At 39.5% G+C, this 18502-nt stretch overlaps 1 protein-coding gene across 9 annotated transcripts in view; it reads right to left on the bottom strand.

Annotated features, from left to right (window-relative positions):
• Window positions 1-1062: 1062 nt before the first annotated feature.
• Window positions 1063-18502, bottom strand: part of arap1 (ArfGAP with RhoGAP domain, ankyrin repeat and PH domain 1) — a 73749-nt gene continuing 56309 nt past the window's right edge. For 4 of the 9 annotated variants that reach the window (XM_016677418.1, XM_007564130.2, XM_007564132.2 and 1 more), the window contains 17 exons: window positions 18062-18254; window positions 17888-17933; window positions 17571-17734; window positions 15694-15906; window positions 14064-14169; window positions 13817-13964; window positions 13357-13437; window positions 12770-12847; window positions 12496-12607; window positions 11705-11818; window positions 11472-11617; window positions 11304-11386; window positions 10792-10851; window positions 6161-6224; window positions 5343-5501; window positions 4106-4151; window positions 1063-2244 (listed from right to left, as the gene is read on the bottom strand). In XM_016677418.1, the coding sequence (XP_016532904.1) occupies window positions 4131-4151; window positions 5343-5501; window positions 6161-6224; window positions 10792-10851; window positions 11304-11386; window positions 11472-11617; window positions 11705-11818; window positions 12496-12607; window positions 12770-12847; window positions 13357-13437; window positions 13817-13964; window positions 14064-14169; window positions 15694-15906; window positions 17571-17734; window positions 17888-17933; window positions 18062-18254 (1788 nt within the window). In that variant the 3' untranslated portion in view covers window positions 1063-2244; window positions 4106-4130. The remainder of the gene's footprint in view (window positions 2245-4105; window positions 4152-5342; window positions 5502-6160; window positions 6225-10791; window positions 10852-11303; window positions 11387-11471; window positions 11618-11704; window positions 11819-12495; window positions 12608-12769; window positions 12848-13356; window positions 13438-13816; window positions 13965-14063; window positions 14170-15693; window positions 15907-17570; window positions 17735-17887; window positions 17934-18061; window positions 18255-18502) is intronic. The other 5 variants (XM_007564131.2, XM_007564133.2, XM_007564134.2 and 2 more) reach the window with 5 other exon arrangements.

Here is an 18502-nt window from a genome sequence, read left to right as displayed (position 1 = left end):
GGGAAAACAGAATTTACCACGTAGCCACACCACAGCTGGAAGGCACCTACTTTTTTTAGTGCAGCTAATGAATAACAGGAGGGTCATAACTATGCATGTTCAAACAGAAATGGTGCATATACAACAAGATTAATGCATTTATTAGTTTCACAGACGCCAATTATAATAATCCTTACGTTGATCAACAACTATATGACAAGTTTTCAGCTGAAACCTGTTTGGAGAACTTGATAGCATTGATAAATACATGTAGAAAATGGAAAGTGGTAGCAAACTTCTGGTTTTTTTAAAAAAAAAAAGCAAATATTAATTATAAATGCCAAAAGTGCAGACAATCCTTTGGTTCAACCTATTAGTTTAGGATCTGGGTGTCAAATTTCAGTCCTTGAAGATCAGTTGAAATATGTCCCAGGCTCAACACATCCGAATCAGACCTTTGGGGATCGGGATTTGACACCTGAGGTTCCAGAGCTTAACAAGTACTTAACAGAAAGTGAGGCGAATTGACTGATTATTGGGTTTTATGTTTGTTTATTTTATGTCATTTTAAATCTTGTTTTTTGTTACAGCATCCTCTCTGTCTATGTCAAAGGCCAGATAAGTCAGTGGCATGATCCATTTTCTTTCCCATTTTGAAGAGTGGATAATAGAAAAGCTATGTATAGCTTTAAGTTTTTCCAAAAAATACTTAAAAAAAAAAATCTCCTGTAATAAATGAAAAATAAACGCCAATTTAAGTTCATTAAATAGTATTCTGCAACATAGGAGCTTATTCAATGCTTGTATTTGTATGCTATAAATATTTTATAGAAGTACTACAACAATTATCTCGATATTAAACAAATTTAAAGGATGTTTTAACTAAAACATCTTAGAAGTTCAAAATCATAAAGTTGAACAAATCTGACTGGCGGTGCGGCGTCTGCTGTCAAAATGAATGAAACTTTAAAAGAAAGAAGGAAAACCTACAGGAGGGACCCAGACAACAAACACGACACGAGATGAAGGCACAGCACTTTTTTTTTTGTTTGTTTTCAACAGAATGACCCAAAACCTGGAATATTAAATAAGACACTGCAGTGCATTTTAATTAGTTTTTCATTTACAAAGTTTAAACGTTTGCTTCAAACAATTAAAACACTTTACTGACAACATCCCACATTGCAGATAGACAAAGAGACATTTTGTTAAATTAAGTTTAATAAATCTGTGATCTACACCTTCAGAAATACTGCTGGTTAGTGATAAAGGCCTCATCAATGCAACTCAAGCAAAACAAAGAACCAACAGAGAGAAACAAAACAGCTGAGAAATAAAAAACAAAATAACTTCATGTTTAAATAAGTACATGTTGCTTGAAATAAAAATAACCTTTTTAAGGTGCTCTATGGTTATTTAACAACAAATTAGGTACTTCTGTTTTTCTCATAGTTCACCAAATTTGCAGCTAAACACTCCGACTTTACTATGATGTTGCTCTGCTGGTTAAGGACGGACTTACCTTTGCAGCCCTGAAGCTGCTGGTTTCCATACGATCAGACTGTCCTCTTGAGCAGAAGTGACAACTTAGCCCAAGAAGCTGCTGCACAGATTTCCAGCAGAGAAGCAAATGTCGGTCGATCAGCGGACATGTTTGAGTCCCAGTCCAGGAGAAATTAGATCACAACCTCCTCTGATCTCAGATTTCCTTTACAACAACCACTCAGCTCTCTGCTGCATAATTAAATAACTCATTTCCAAAGCAATTGCATTTAAAGTGAATAAAAAAACACATCTAGCTACAAAAAGACTTTCAAACCTGTATTTAAAAAAAAACAAATAACAAAAAACGTACAAGCACTCAGTTTTTGTGCCAAAAGTAATTAACTCTATACAACAAATACAAGAGGGGAATAAAGTGTGTGTCCTTTTTTTTGACTCCAGTAAACAATGAGAACAGTGGAACCTGCTGGAAACAGCTGGAGAAGTCTTTGTGGTTTATTCCTTTTTCTTTTAATGCCAACACTCCATTCATCCATGTGTGAACGGAAAGGGGTGCAGGATGGGTTTCTCACAGGGTCCTGCTGTTGATTTATCTTTTTCTTTCTTTCTTTTTTATTCTAGTCTTGTTGGGTGGAGCTTCAAGTTCGGGTTTATAATGACGAGTCCGTGCTCTCAGAGTGTCCATCGCTCTGCTCCGTACAATTGCCGAATGTGGAAGTTCCCGGATTATTCAGAGTCATCTGACGAGCTTCTCCTTCCTACCTTTGGACAACAAACATCCATCATTGTCAGAGACTGAACATCGCTTTTCATCTCAAACTCGTCCCGGCACAAACATCAGTAAAGGTTAGAGTATGTTATGCAGCCCATCTCCCTGAAGCTAAATCAGTTTCACTGTATTTAATAAAGTCTCTCGGGAGGTCAAGCTTAAAATTCTCCATCCAGACCACTGACGTCTCGCAGCCATGGCAACCAGATATGAGGCCGCTCATGAGATGTGGACTCAATAAGCCGTGGTCAAGAGGACAGATAAACACAGATGCAGCAAGACGGCTCCACCAGTCGACCATTTTAAACTGGAGGATGAGACTCTGATTCCCGTTCAGCCTTCGTCCTAAAGAGCAATATGTAGTCTACATATTTTCAGATAACTGGGATAAGACTGAATACCTGCACTGAGCACATGGAGTTAATTTTTTAAAACCATGATTTACTTACTATGGCACTTTTAATTTGCCATAGTTGGAACTCAAAATTATTCCTTTGTAATAAGCCTGTTCAAGTAAAAAAAAACATGTGTTCCTCCCTTCACTGGAGCTTCTTAAAGTTTGAATATCAATATATTTTATTTCTTCTTTTTTTGTCTCTGAATTGAATTTACACATTTTTAAAAGCCCTTCTGCAGTTTTCACCGACACAAAAACATTTTATTCATTGATACCACAGAAACAAAAGATATATAAAAACGGCTTTGGCTCTGAGGTGAAAGGACTCCATTTAGTCAATTAAAAAGTTGTATCATTCATTGCCCATTTTTGAAAAATAAGGAATTTCACAATTTTGGCTACCTTTTTACATGCGCTCTTTACTAGATGACAGGTGAGCTTCATACCACTAGAACTTCTGTTGTTATGTTGCAACCACAAATTTCAGTATGTTTTATTGGGATCTCCTGATAGACCAACACAAGGTTCAGTATGAATCCAGCTGTTCTGTGAAGGCCTCAGAGGACATTAATGCACAAAAAGTGTCATGAACACCAAGAAACACAGTAAACAGGTGATGGAGAAAGGTGTGAAGAAGCTTTTATCACCCCAAAAACACATCTCAGACAATGGCTCCAGGAGGACATCTTTATCCTCATGACAGGATGTTAGTTGGGTTATCAGATATTATCCCAAGTTTGAGCATCTCAGGTCTGTTCAGTGTTTAAAACTTCAACAAGTACGCAGAAAAACCTGAAAAGGGGCTCTGTTATGACTTGGCCAAACATGAAATGCTGTAGTTCTACTTTAGATGGTGTTTATTGTGATCATCTCCGGGTGAAAATAAATAAAAAGCGAAGATGTGTAATATATTTACTGAACATCCAGGCAAGTTAAGGATAGCAGGTCAAAGTTCATGTTGGCCACATTCTTTTTGTATTTGTAAAAAAAAAATGTTAACACAATGTTCCTTCCACTTTGAATTTATGCATATTTTTGGTCTATTATGTAAAATCTCACATAAATACACTGAGGTTTGGGGCTGTAACATGATAAAAGCTCAGTGGTTAAGAATATTTTCTGAAAGGCACGGTCTACTCCGCTAGCTCTCTAACTTTATAGGACATCTACACTCAGCCGCCCTGCTATGCAGGCCAACAAAAATGATCCAGCAGAACAACTTTGCTATAAAACATTTATGAAGTTTCTCATTTATTAGCTTCTGTTAACCCTGAAGAGAAGACAACTCAAAATCAAGATGTTCCCCTCACCATATTTAGCCTTTAATGGTTGAGCTAAGAGCTGCAGGGATGTTTTGAAGACCAGTGAAGTGAAGCTTATGTATTTCATGAAGTACATTACGTAGAATGTGAACCTAAAACACGATCTGTATTTTTCACAGTAAGTTCGAAAGTTACCTTGCCGCTGCCATTGCTGCGAGCGTTATCGCACATCTCTAAGGAGCTGAAACACAAATAGAGAAAGTTTTTGACAAAGAAGCAGATGGAAACAATCAAAAACTGGGCCATTTGGAGAAAGCGTGACTTTCTCAGTGAATCTTCGTCCTGCTCCCATGTCTACTCCTGTATCACTCCTCCTCCTCTCACACCCCTATCAGAAATACTGTTTGGTTCATACATCGGACAGGACAGGATCAGCAGGAAACATCAATAGGAGGTAACAGCAAACAGCACCGCCACCTAGAACTTCTTTTTTTTTGTTAGTGGAAGTTCCAGCAGAAGTAACTTGAATCCTTGTGTGCCACTGCAGGTGCAGCCAACTAATGAGCAGTTGTGTGGCAGCCGAAAACAGCAGGAGGAGACGACAGCAACTTCAGATTGTGGACATTTGTTTGTCACAGCAGAGCGGGACGGTTTGGTGCTGCACTGAAAGGTTTCGTGACGAATTGAGAGAACAGATGGAGAGGCTGATGTGGATGCTGCTGCTCGAACAGGTCTGGTTTAATGTCGGTGTGCTTGGAACCGAACCAAACAAACCCTCTGTCAAAGTTTGTTTATCCGAGTACGCACGGACGCCAGTCAGCGAGCCATGCTCTGAAACGGTGTAAACCGCAATCTGTCTGAGACGTGAATTTACTTAAAATGTGCAATTGTTTGTGTTTCTCTGCGCTCTGGCAGATATTTACCAGACCTATTCTTTCTCCAGGTCTGTTTTCTCAGTTCTCAGTGAAACATGCCTGCAGTGTGAAGATGCTGCTGTGTCCTCCTGTTGTCTGAGTTCTTAAACGTTTCCAGGCCCAGACACAAATTGGTCTTGTAAAACAACCCCAAATAGTAAAAAAAGGAGTTTTGTTTAAATCGTCACATTTAAAGAACCCAGATCCTGTTATAACTATATATAGATCATGGTCAAATCACAGGATCAGTTCATATTCATGCTGCGCAGGTATGACCCATAGCTCCATTTCTCCCTCTAAGCTAAATGATTGCAGAGGAAAAAAAGAAAGAAAATGCATTCAAGCTCCATTTTAAAAACTAAAATCAGTCCTCCCCGGGGACATTAAAGTTGTACTATATCAGCTTTGAGGTTCACGGCCACCTGTTCAGCATGAATATCCCTGATTAGTCGACAGCTCCGGATCGAGCCGTCCCGGTTTGTCCAAGATTAGTCCCAGTGATTGGCAGATTGACTCACAGCAAGCGCGTCTTGGCTGAAAGCTGCTACGCTGTTCCGCATCTCATTCTCACTGCCACGCAACGGGATCAGTGACACGTTACCGTGACGAGTGTCCGGCAGCGCACGGCTCACCCGGTTCTGCTGGACTCCGTCCTGGGGCCAAATGTTGCCATCGTTCTAAAAGAAAGAACAGACAGAGACACTCAACGATGATTTTTATTGTTTTTTTTTTTTGTTTTTTTTTATGTGTGCGTGTGTGCCAAAGCGATTCAACACAATCAGGATTCGGATCTTTTAAAATGTCCTGCTGAGGCCATACAACTGTCTGCAAAAAATAGAGATTTATGAATTTCAAATCATTACAGCAGATCTGCAACACATGTGTTGGATCCCGTTGTAAAAACGTGCAAAGCACACAATAAATAAAAACTGCACATTTACTCAGGGATTTAAACTAAATCATAGGGATGGCAATTTGTTAAAGAGAGAGGGACCTTTGACAAGTCAGTTTGTGCAGATTCTGATCCACTTTAAACAGTTAATGCTTCAGTTACATTTAGTTGAGAATAATTAGAGATGTCAAAAAGTAAAACATCAGTGACGGTAAAAGTAATTCTCCCTCAACACATCCTTTTTAACCAGCTGAATAAATATACATAAATTGTATATTTGTGTATATTTATTCAGTGGCAAGTTTTGTAAAATTGTCACTATGAGATTAAGCTACTCTACAAAAAAAATTATTTAATAACTTAGGTTCTTGCACACCTGCCAGTAAACGTTACAGCGGCTTGCAGGAGCAATGTGTGTACATTTGCATGTGAGAGAGAACCCACCTGAATACTAAGAAATGTAGCGTACCACTCCCTCATCTCCGACTGGGTTTCACAGCAGAGATACCTGTAAATAAATGGTTAGCGATAAGGTGAGCCAGACAGTGGAACAAACTTGGGAGGCACAGAGTGTGCTTGTGTGTGTGTGTGTAGCAGAGGCAGATAAGCCCTGAGAGACCGAGGAAAATTTAGGAAAACAAAGACTTAGTCAAAGACATTAACTGATTTCGTCATGCCTTCCCCTGTAGCACCTGGCGGTGACGTCGATGGAGCAAACACAGAGAGAGGCGCGAGCTAATTTGCAAGAGGAAGCACGGGAAAACTTTGATTGCAATTATTTATCTATGCCTGCTTGCACTCGAGTTTTAAGTGCTGGTTGTAGAAACCGTGGCATGTGAATGATTGAAGCCACTTCGGCTGGAGTCCAACATCCCTCCGAGCCGTCGAACACGTCGTGATAACGAATAAACAGCTTTATTTACACAGACACTACTGTTAGCAGCACCGATCTGAACTAAGATAATTATTCCAGAGCTCTCCACTGAGGTACAAGAGCGATACAAACAGACAAAACTAACAGCAGGCAGCGTTTGAGGTATACCGCACACACATTAAGACGACACACGTACTGCAAAAGCCCCTCGTATGCAGATTCCCTCTCTGAGCCTTGTTGGCATCATTATGCCTAATAGAGCTCATTAGTGCTTGTTACTGTGAATCAAAAGAGGAGCAAGCATTCCTACAGTTTATATCTGCTAAAACAGTTTTCACTTGTTTGTTGCTTACAATTTACTGCCAACTGCTCCACACCGTCAGCTGTAAACAACCGAGAGCTAAACGGGGTCTATTGCCGATACAAGAAATATTTAGCAAAAAGAAGAGCAATTAAATGAAAAGCTCTCAATAGCAATAAAGACATTCTGATTCGGCTACTGAGAAATGTTAGCGGCTACAAGAAAATAAAGACAAAAACGCAGCGTCTTTATGCATTTGCTACATTCGTCTTCTCCATTCCCCGTCGTCCTCATACTCTCTCTCTCTCTCTCTCTCTCTCTCTCCGTCTGTGTGTTTTCCTCTCAGGTGTGCTTCTAGATGGAAGAGACGTGACAATGGAGCGTAACAAAACGATAATATGGCCCACAGCGTGACGGGGACAGGGCTCCCATTACTTCTGTGAAGATGTTTACTGCTGTTGACAATGCCAGCCTCAGTGTGACGTGCGCACGAACATTATAACATGCAGAACCAGGGTGTCCGTGCAAAGGCATACACATTAGGCATTGACTCTGGAGAACCAATAGGAAAAGCTCTCAGTGTCTCAAACATGCAGACCCTATACCATTTTAGGAATGACTTCAATATTTACTTGTTTGTTTTTAAAATTTATATATGCTGCTATACTTCGTGATATGTTTTCCTTCAATTGTCTGGCTCCACCTTAGGAAAATTTAATGTATGACAATTTCTCCACTCTTCAATGCCATAAATACATTTAATTTATGGAATCAATAGCAGCACATTCTCAGATCAGCTTTATTGATGGACTAGCATATCCCTAAATCCTCCTGTACTCTCCAGAATCTCTAAGATTGCTCAGACCTTGCTAGATTGTGGCAGTTTTGGAAAATCTCATTAAAGGTGACGGTGATCATAAAGCCACTGGGCTCTCATCCACAAGGAGCTTCCCTGCTGCTTTCCAGTCTTTCCAAAGCTGCACTAGGATGTTTCTTCATTTCACTAAAAGGAAGGTTTCTGCAATTTCACCATCAGTTGCAATCTTAATGTGTTGGAGGAAACACCTTTCAGAATATATATATATATATATATATATATATATATATATATATATATATGTGTTTTTTGTATAAAAGTATAGTGATGGTTGATTTATACTTAGTTGCTTATGGTATACTGAATTGACTTTTGAGAGAAGGGGTACACTATAGGATTTTTTTTTTCTTCCATTACTCTTTTTCATTCAAAGCTTTTTTTTATATTATCCACATGTGGCCTGTTCATTTTAAACTGTAAATGAACAAATAAATACATGAATTATGTTTATAGGGTTTTTAGTGTAGAATACAGCACCCTGCAAAGCAGGAAATCTGTGTGCAATAACCTGAGGTTTTATGCGAGTGGCACTGTGACGTTCATAAATCGGCATTATAAGCCACATGAGGCAAATAGAATGCCAGGGATTTCCTTAAACACATTTTGCATTTGTGCATTACAGCTTAGGAAAAAAAGCAAGTCCCTCAGTCTCTCAGCATTTCGCTTATTTGCATAATTTGTAGGTGTGTGCGCTTCCTTCCAGTCCCAGTCCACATGGAGCAAATGACACACTGATCTCTATACGCAGGAGGCCTGAGCTTGTTGATTTTAGCTGCTTGGCTACATAGCTTTGGTTGCAGCGAGGGCAGTGCCAGAACATGACGCACATGACAGCTGTGGTATAAAAAAAATGCTAAATAACTCTGAGAACTGTCAGGTCTTTTTGAGGTTGCAGCCTTGGCTTAAGGGAAATAAGTAATCAGGTAGATAAAAACATTTTCACACATGCAAATATCACAAAATACAACACAGTACAGAATAAAAATACAAAGGGGTACATAAAATGGAAAAAAAAAACAAAGTTAAACTATCATTAAAAAGGAAAGTGATATTAGTGTACTGTTGTATAGTTGAAAAAAATTATGAAAGCACAAACAAGAAACTCCAGAAGAAAAAATTAATGCACAGGATCTTACATAAAGGATGGTTTAAAAAACTTTTCAGCTGCTTTTTAAGAGAAATAACAGTTCTCATCATCCTCAGAGGGTGAGTTACAGAGTCTTGAGGCCTCAGCAGAAAATGCTCTGTCACCTTTTGTCTTCAGTCTGGGGAGCTTCATAACCAGAAGGTTTGGCCCACTGGACCTTAGGGGACTGACAGGCGGTATAAAGATTTTTTTTTTTTAAATCAATGACATATGCTGACATTTGTCCATGAAAAGCCCTATAAAAACCAGAACCAGAAACTTAAAGCGAGGGGGTAACACAAGTTTATTTTGAAAACTTTGTCAAAAGTCTTGCACCAACATTTTTGAAGCATCTGCAATACAAAGAGTAAAAAGTGATGGATGGGATTTCATTGCTGCTACAGGGTTCCCTCACGCAACATCTGGGACCCTGATATGCTTCAACCAAGTTAATCTACCATCACAATCTAAATGAAACTTCCAAATAGAGAAAAAGCCCTAAAAAAGATGGGAAACCCAAATGCTCTTTCTCTAGTAAAGGAGAGCGCATGCCTTCTAGATGCATCCAAAAAACCTGTCCAAGGACCTTAATGTCACTGTGCAGTCTTAGTCTACTTTAAAGGGGAGGGGGGCAAATATACACATTATGCTGATGCACAAAAACATAGAGAGGAACGGGGATGTGAAGAGACCTGGAGCACAACACAGCCATGGTTATAGGTATTCTGGCGTGTTTCCCCTCTAGGTGGAGCCGACCTTTCATACGCCTCACTCACCAAACTCATGCAGGGATCTGACCTGTTTTCTCTGAGAGAAGAAAAGCCTCCAGCTTCTGATGTTTGTCATATTTACATGCATACTTTATCATGAATACAATCAAACTTCCACTAAGAAAGAAAATACCACGGCGTTCTGAACATAAAGAAAAGCAAATGCATCAGCACAAAAACAGGAGTGTCCTTCTGTGAACACAAAAATCTTACTGGTGTTGTACTACTTTCTGGTGCCTTCCCTCTTTGCACAACAAAGGAGGATTGTGTAGCACTGATATAAGTTTCCATAGTAACTGTATTATTTCGGGAGACTTAGGAGTAAAAGTTAATCAAAACTATTAAGATTCATGAAGTCATTACCTAAATCTTCATTTGAACAATAAAATAGAAATGCTTGATACATGGCATTGCAGGAAGTAAAATATTTTCTCATAATTTAGTTAGAATATATTACTTAAAACTGCCAAATCAATCTTTGTTTCTTTACATTTTGCTTTATAGAGCAAGAATTTCAGCTAATATTAAAATAAATCGGTTTCATCCGTATTTTCCAGCCTGCTTAAAGGTACTTTAAAGTTTTTCTAGACACTTTTTTTGTGCATTATCATCATTCGAGTATTTTACTATTTTAATAAGAATGTCGTTTTATTGTTGTTGTTAGTCGAGGCATTGAAATCATTAATTATTAAAGTACAGAGAGTATTTCCTCACACAATATGGACAGCAAAACAATAAACTCAATTATCTCCAGCTTTATGCTGGAGATAATGTTTTTGTCCTAAAACAAGTTTACAAGAATGTCTGAAGCTTGTAGGCGAAGTATAAACAACAGGGACGTTCAAGAAGAATTGAATAATTCATTTCTGAACTGGGTTTACTCTTCAAGATTTTTTGAGAAGTTGTGGTAGAATTGAAGATTATAAAAGGTAATTATTAAGTTTTATAGTAGATTTTTACCTAGATGCACATTAGTGTGAGAAGAGTACGATGTGTTGTTTAGTGATGTTATCTGATCAGTTATAGTTTATGCATAAACTAACACAGCCAAGTGACAAACTGAGGTATCAGGAATGCTGGGATATCAGATACGGCGAAACTTAGAAAATATATTGAGAGAAACTCACCACTGTTGTCTCTCTGGCTTCTCTTGTTTCTTGCTCTCACACACAACAGTCAGACCCCAACTAGAAACAGAGAAAGACATAAAATCAGATTTATTCCTGGACTTGGTCTGTCCTCTAGTGGTGCCTCAGAATGTTTGCAAGTTTTATTGGATGAGCAAAAGATGAATAAATTGAAAGAAAATAAAACAGTTCAACTAATAAATATGTATTATTAGAGGCCAAAACAAAACAAAACAAAACAAAAAAAAATCTCTATAACCTTATTAATTCAGTGTGGACAAAAATCCTACATTAAGAAAAAATATTTTTTGTTTTATGATACCAACAGAATTACAATTCTTGGCAATGTAGCAAGTGAAATGCTGAGTGGGATAAACGTGCAGCGGAATATATTTGTGCTCATTGATGAAAAATTTGAGATCCCTCTTTTTTTTTTTTCTCCTTACCTTAAAATCTTTTTTATAGATAAGTCGACAGTTTATATGCTGTTTGGTGAACATGCATTCGCTCACCATGTGGGAGGACGGAGCTTCTTCTTGATTCCCAAGTAAATCTTCAAGTTTTTCACGACCCATTCCCGTTCTGCACGGTGACTCTGGCAGAAAGAACAAAACAGGTCTGTGAAGGAATATCCGGATCAACTTGAATCATTTTTTTATCTCATGCATCACTGTTCTTACTCTGACATCCTTGTACATTCTGAGAGAGGTGACATTGAGGATGAAATATCGATCGTGGAAATTTCCAGAGGGAAGCCCCAAACCCAGGATGCTTCGCTCTTCTCTGAATTTCATCATCCCGTTCTTGGATACGTCGAGTTTAGTGGCTAAAAGGAAGAATCGAGGGTTTCTGATTATGCATAAATGACATTGGGAGATTCACAGAAAGGCTGTTTTTTTCTTTATGTCTCTACCAAGGTAGTTGATCATGGCGTCCATAGCAGGCTGCTTCTTGATGAGAAGATGGGACTCATTGCCAGCAGAGTGAAGAATGGGCAAGACTCGCTCCTGATAATGCAGTGGACGTTCTGAGGAAGCAAAAGATTTAGAGCCAAAATGATTCCAGAAAATGGTGAAAGGAATTATTTCACTGAGAAAACAATGGCAGGAGAAACAGGAAGTTGGAAACTGGATTTCTAACTCGTACAGGGAAATCAGCTGGGTTTTACTGGCATTTGATAAGCCATCAACAGGCTTCCAGGCAGAGGCCCAGACAGTCCTACATACCAAGCCAAACAAAAGATTGCACAGCAAACTGTCACACTGCTGAGAAGATAAGAACTGATTTCACAAAACTGTGTAGAACTGTGATGTTCAATCGTAATCTGAAGGTAGGAGGTTGTTATGATGTAAAATGAAATTTATTTAAAGTTGTTTTTGATATGTACAGCACATATAGCACAGGTAAAATGATTACTTTATTGTTCTATAAAATTGCACTATGTGCCTGCAAAATACATAATATTCCCTTACACCATGTGCCCCCTTTAATTACAGGCTTCTGAATTAATTTGGTTTTAAATTAGGTTCACTAAAATTCTTCTATGGACTTTCCCTTGTAATTTTTTCCCTGCTGATGTACACACACACACACACACGCACACACACGCACACGCACACACACACGCATACACCTAAAAATTAAATAAAGTCATCATTTTGTTCCACTTTCTCCCCTTCCTCATCACTTTTAAAATTATCTCACCGATTTCCTCGCAGACCTCCCAACAGCTCCAGTAATCCTTATCTTTGACTGGAATGTTGCGCCTGTCCAAAACCTCGTACGCCAGCTCTGCTGCAGTCATTGAACCCGGAATCTGAGAGGAGAGCAAACAGGAAACCCAGAGTTAAACTACAATCAGCGCAACAAAGACGGAAATGTTCATTAACATTAACTATTAACTAGTGCAGTAAAGAGAAATAAGTGGGCAATAAACCATAAAATAGGATGTTGTGCTAGCTGTTAAAGCCCGTTTTACCTTGACATGCTGCTCAGCTGTGTCCTTCAGTTCCTCCAGATACACAGTACAGATGAAGTGGCCATTACCTCCGGGTTTCTGATGTGGTTAAAACAGAAACATGCAGAGAACGTCAAATAAAGTGCAACAGAACGCAGCAACATAAGCATGTATATAAGATGAATAAATGCTGAGTACAAGTAAAGCAAATGAAGCAATCAAGATGTGATTAAAATGAATTTAGCTTCAGTTTAATAAGTCGCATCAACACGCTGCATTAACTGCTTAGCAATTACAGTCTTTATTTATAAAGCTACCAAGGCACATGACACATGACTTATAATAAAAAGTTCTAAAAATGCAATACTTCCACTAGTAATCTGCAGTGCTTCAAGTGTGTAAACCGATAAGGAAGCAAGTCAAAATTAAACTTTGAACTCCACATTGGTCGGATACCATCAAGTCTGAGATTGTGAAAAGGGGCGAGCGAACAGCATGAAGGAGATAAAGATATAACAAGACATGTGAGATTTGACAACAGCCTTACTGTGAGGCAGAAAGTCCCTAGCAAAGCAGCTGAGATCAGAATAAAAATGAGCGATGCTCACAGGAAACTTGGGGTGTCCTTCTCTCATTTGGATGATGGCTTTGATCTCCTTCAGCTGCCTGTCCAGCTGCTGCTCATCCACCTACCAAATCAGCATGAACACATTCACTCACACACAAACACAAGATTATCAATACGCAACTTCAAAAACGTTCCAATAACAGTATGCATAAAGTCTAACAATCTTTTTTCCGAAATCCAGACCTAAATCCAACCAAGAATTTGTCGCAGGATTTGAAAACTGAGATATATAACTCATACTGGAAAGAAGGGGGGGAAAAAACCAACCATGAGTGTTTAAAATGTGTAGAAATGTTAAGAGACCTACCCTAAAAAACTAATAGCAGCAACAGGACTTACAGTTAATTTAAAAAGCCAAGATCTTTAGGGTTTGAATGAAACTGAATCTAAAAAAAAAAAAAGATTGCTTCCTCATGTTATTCCTTTTGTGGCAGACTCGCCTCAAATATGAGTGTGTAGTGCTGAATGAGGTCCTCTATGGCTCGGCCGGCGGTGTAGTCCTTCCCATCGGTTTGGAACAGAGTGGGACCGAACACTATGGCCAGGTTGTGGAGGTTCATCTGATTTAGCTCAGAGAAACGCTGCACGCTGAAGCACAAACAGTGACAATAAGCCACCCGAGCACGCACACACGCGACGTCAGTGAAGCTCATAGTTGGTGTCTATTGATCTCTCTCTCTCTCTCACCAGTAGAGGTGGTTGATGAGGGCTTGTAGTGTAGCCTTGTTGACGCGAGGCAGTCTGTCCAACAGGGCCTTGTATTCTGAGATTTTATCATTTTCATCCTGTAAGGCTGGAAAACATGGGAGAGAAAGCAGAGACGTCACAAGGAGCGAATGTGGCTACATCGTACTCGGTTCCACAGCATTAATACTTTGTAGGGTCACATTTAACTGCATTTACAGCAGCAGGTATTTCAGGATAAATCTCCACCGGTTTTGCACATTTGGAGACTGATTTCTTTTTTTTTGTTTTGTTTTTTTGCTAATTTTTCTAGTTTTAGTAGAAATGTTCATGTGAATTTAGGTTTGGACTTTGACTGGGTCATTCATTGATCGTATTCACTCCTGTGTGTCTCTGGCTGCATGTTTACGTTTTTTTCTCCAGCTTTAAGGTTAACCTTCCCAAAGTCTCATGAGGTTTGGAGCCTCTTAACACAATTTTCCCAACCAGTCCCCCTACATTTAGCCACATCCATCTTCCCATTGACTCAGAATAATATGAGTGCCCCAGATGAATAAAGGTATTCCCACCGCATCCTGTTGTCACCACAGTGTTTCACAGTAGGGATGGCACAGTACGAGGAGGTTAATGTGCCATATTAGTTTACTGCCACACAAAAGCTTTGCAGGCTAAAAACCGTCTTCCACATATTTGCTGAGGCTTGTTGGGGTCACAAATCAACAAATGTGGGGTCTTAAGATTGTATTCAATAATGAATAAAAAAAATTAATGGATAAACGCTACATACTGGCTGTTTATGCAGTTTTTGCTTTCATCATAGCACCAATTAGTTGTCTTAGTAAAAATATTTTCATAACTAACCAACTGTAATGGTCACAAGCCTTTGAATGTTACTTTGTGGATCAGAAGCCAAGAATTTTGGAAACCACTGCTTTAAGCGTGTGTCAAACTGCCACCATGATGTCTTATGGTCTTCTTTCAACAAAAGCAAGGATAGATGAGTGGACTGCATGTCTAATTGCTGTCCTGTTGACAGGTTATCCCACCTCAGCTGTCTTTGTAGCAATAGGGACTTCTACAAAGGATTGACTCAGAGGGTACCGAATACAAGCGCATGCTACCGTTTTCAGATTTTATTTTAAAACATTTGGAAACTACGTAAGATTTTCCATCTATTTCACGACAATGCATTGCTTTGTTCTGGTTTGTCACATACAGTTTGACTAAAATACATTCAACTTTATGGTTGTTAATGACAGAAAAGCTTTAAGGATTATGAATACTTTTACAAGGTGACATATCTCCAGCAGTGATTAGGTGAGAGGCAGAGTAAACTCCGGATGCATCACCAGTCCATCACAGCACCAGTAGAGACACAGAGGACAGACGACCATTCATGTCTGCATGACTCACACTTACAATAGTCAAGTGAATCCAGTTAACCCAACACGGATGTTTTTGACCTTTGGGTGGAAGCCAGAGACAACAGACACATGCACGAGGAGAACATGTCCGCTGTACAACAAAGAATCTTAGCAGGGATTGAACACACGGCCTACGTCTATTGGGAATATTTTGTGTCCTGAATCGTTCACACAGCCTAGTTGTATGGGCGACGTCGTGTCCAAGTTACCAGTGATGCTGAGCCAGCTGTAGGCATACTCTGATGTAAACAGCCCCTCCTCTAACTCCCTGAAGAAGCGCTTGAGAGTGTTGGAGACGTCATCCACCTGATGCTCTCCCTCCTTCAATCGAAGGCTACGAGCGTCTCGGCGGAATCTGTCGCACAAGGCCGCCACACGGGAGTTCACGCCGCTTTTCCGATAAATTCCCTCCGATGTCAAACCTGGAAGAAATAAAACACAATTTAACAGTCATATGAAAACCCTGCACATTCACATTTATATGTATATATATTATATGAACACTGTTGTTCCTCTGACAGCATTTATTATATTGAAGTTGCATGATTCCTACTCATCTTTCATGTCAAACTAGATCAAACACTTTGTCAGTTTTACTCCCTGATTAAATATAAATGAATGAAAAGGATATGTGTAATTTTATTCTGGGAAATTGATTATTTAATTTCCAAGTCTGGATCTGTATTCTTTTCATATTCCTTTGTTCATCCTTCATTTTCATCCAGATCATATTGAAATCAAGTGTTATACTTTCCCAAACTTTGAGAGGAAAGAAAAAAAAGTAAAATGGCTGAGCACAGACTAGGAAAAGTCAATTGAGCTCAAAGAACTGTGCAAAACTGTCACATCCGAACATAAGCTGAAGCTACTGAAGCTCAATTGATGATTTAACTACTCGTCAAACATTTGTTTCTAGTGTTGGGACCGGTTTATTCTCAGTCAGCTGGTTGTTGTTCTTTTCCAAACTGAAAGAATTAACTAAAAACATCAGTATTTAAAACATGTGCAACTACCACTTCCACAACAAAGCCTTCAGTAAATCAAAATAATATATTCCAGTTCTTCTTCTTTGATGTTGGTTTCGTAAAAGCAGCCAACATCAAATATCCGTTTTCACCAAAATCTGCGTTTAACTGCATGAAAAACACATTCCTGTATGACATGAATTTTTTTTCCCGTCTTTCATGTAAGCAGAGGCAGAGAGTGTGTGGGAAAGCATGAATAAACATGCAGCACTCGATCACGTTGTAATGGATGATTGCATTAGCTGGAACAGCAGATGAACAAGGAAGCGGGATCTGTTTTCCCTGTTGGGGGGGTGTTGGGAGGGAGGAAGCCTCACAGCTGAGAGATAAAATGGAGAACACAAAACACAAGCAAAGAAAAATGTGGAGGGAGAACGGAGAGAAATGGAGGTGGAACAGAGTTTCTTTGTTGTCGTGTGGCCGGTTGATTCTCCCACAGACTGAACCTTTGTTACAGTCACATGAGTTCACAGACACAGGTGGGGCTCTCTCAGCACTGCAGATTATAACTGCAGAACAGTCGAATACACTGGGAGTAAAACTAGGAGAATAGAGCTTTGCACTGGGATTTTGTGAGGCAGAAAACAATAGTAACTCCGTAGAAGCTGCAGCTCTCTACAGCTCAGGTGCAAGAATGCTAGTACCAAGAAGGACGCCATTGTTGTAAATAAGAAATCCTAGTTAAAGTTTGCTCCCAGCCATGCAGGGGAGGGAGCAAATGTGTATATAAAGGTGCTCAGCTCAGTATATCACCCTGGAAACACCGTCCCCATAGTGAAACATGGTGAGGGCAGCATCAGGCTGTGGGGTTATTTTTTTCCAGAAGGGTCAGCTTTTGACTTGAACAAAAAACTTTTCAAACTTTTATAGCCTTAAGCATTCCCCCTCCTGTTGTCATTGTTATGTTAAAGTCCAAAACAGACATGACCCAAAGTGTCAAGAAAGCAATATTTCCGGAGCTCTTCATGATCAGAAATCTAATTTTATGGTGAATTAATGATGCAGCAGAACTATATTTTTCATCCTTTTTAATTGAACAAATTCCAAACGATGTGTCTCACCGCACTGCGTGATGTAGTCGATGCAGCTGAGTACAATGACGGGTATATCTGTGTCTGTGAGCTGCTGCTGACTCAGTGTGTCTCCTCCGCTCCCTGCCGCTGCTTGGATAGCTCCACACCAGCCGGCAAAGTCCAGCTTCCTTTCTCCCTCGATGTACAGAGTCCTTAACAATAACAGAGACGCAAGCAAAAGAAGAAAAATAAACAGCTCATATAAACAGAAACACTTTTTTCTTGTTTCTCCGATTTCGCCATTTCGAAAGGTGTGTGCAATTAGAAAATTAGAAATAGGAAATTAGGCCACTGCTTGCCCTCACCTGCCCTTCTCCACAAGAACCAACACTTCATTGTCTTGTTGAATTGCTGCAAGGGGAAAAGAAATGACTATTGAGTCTGACCAACACACGCCTGTTTGCCATCCTTGTTCCAAATATATTAATTCTATAGAATAAAAGGGTCTTTATGGGCTTGTCTTCTTATGTCTCACTTACAAAGTTCATTGAGTTTCCGCAGGTGGATCTCCTCTCCCTTGCTGTTCTCCAGGTAAACATGAAGAGTAGAGCCTGCCAGAGCGAACCAGCCGACCTTGGATTTCTGTAAGTTCAAGCCATCTTTACACTTCAGCCGTCCGATCCGCTCAAAACTCAGCCTCAGCAAAGGCTCTGCTGTGGCTGGGATAAAGGTCTGCAGACGGGAGAAAAATGAATTAGAAAGAAATAACAAATTCCTCTTTTTCCTCATACCTCATTGGATAAAAACTCTAACATGTATTGCTGTTAGAAATACACAGTAAGTCAATCATGTGGCTCCTCAACATTTTTTCCTCTCTGCCTGACCTCATCTGACACATCCAATTTTCCAATAATAGCCCAGTGTAGCACATACTTTGGTGGCTTGATTTCTGCATGAAACATTTGCTGGCTTTCAGCAGC

The sequence above is a fragment of the Poecilia formosa genome, unplaced genomic scaffold (assembly GCF_000485575.1).
Source record: "Poecilia formosa unplaced genomic scaffold, Poecilia_formosa-5.1.2 Scaffold155, whole genome shotgun sequence".
Taxonomy (NCBI): domain Eukaryota; kingdom Metazoa; phylum Chordata; class Actinopteri; order Cyprinodontiformes; family Poeciliidae; genus Poecilia; species Poecilia formosa.
The sequence above is the reverse complement of the archived record's forward strand: the minus strand, read 5'-3'. Positions and strand labels throughout refer to the sequence as shown.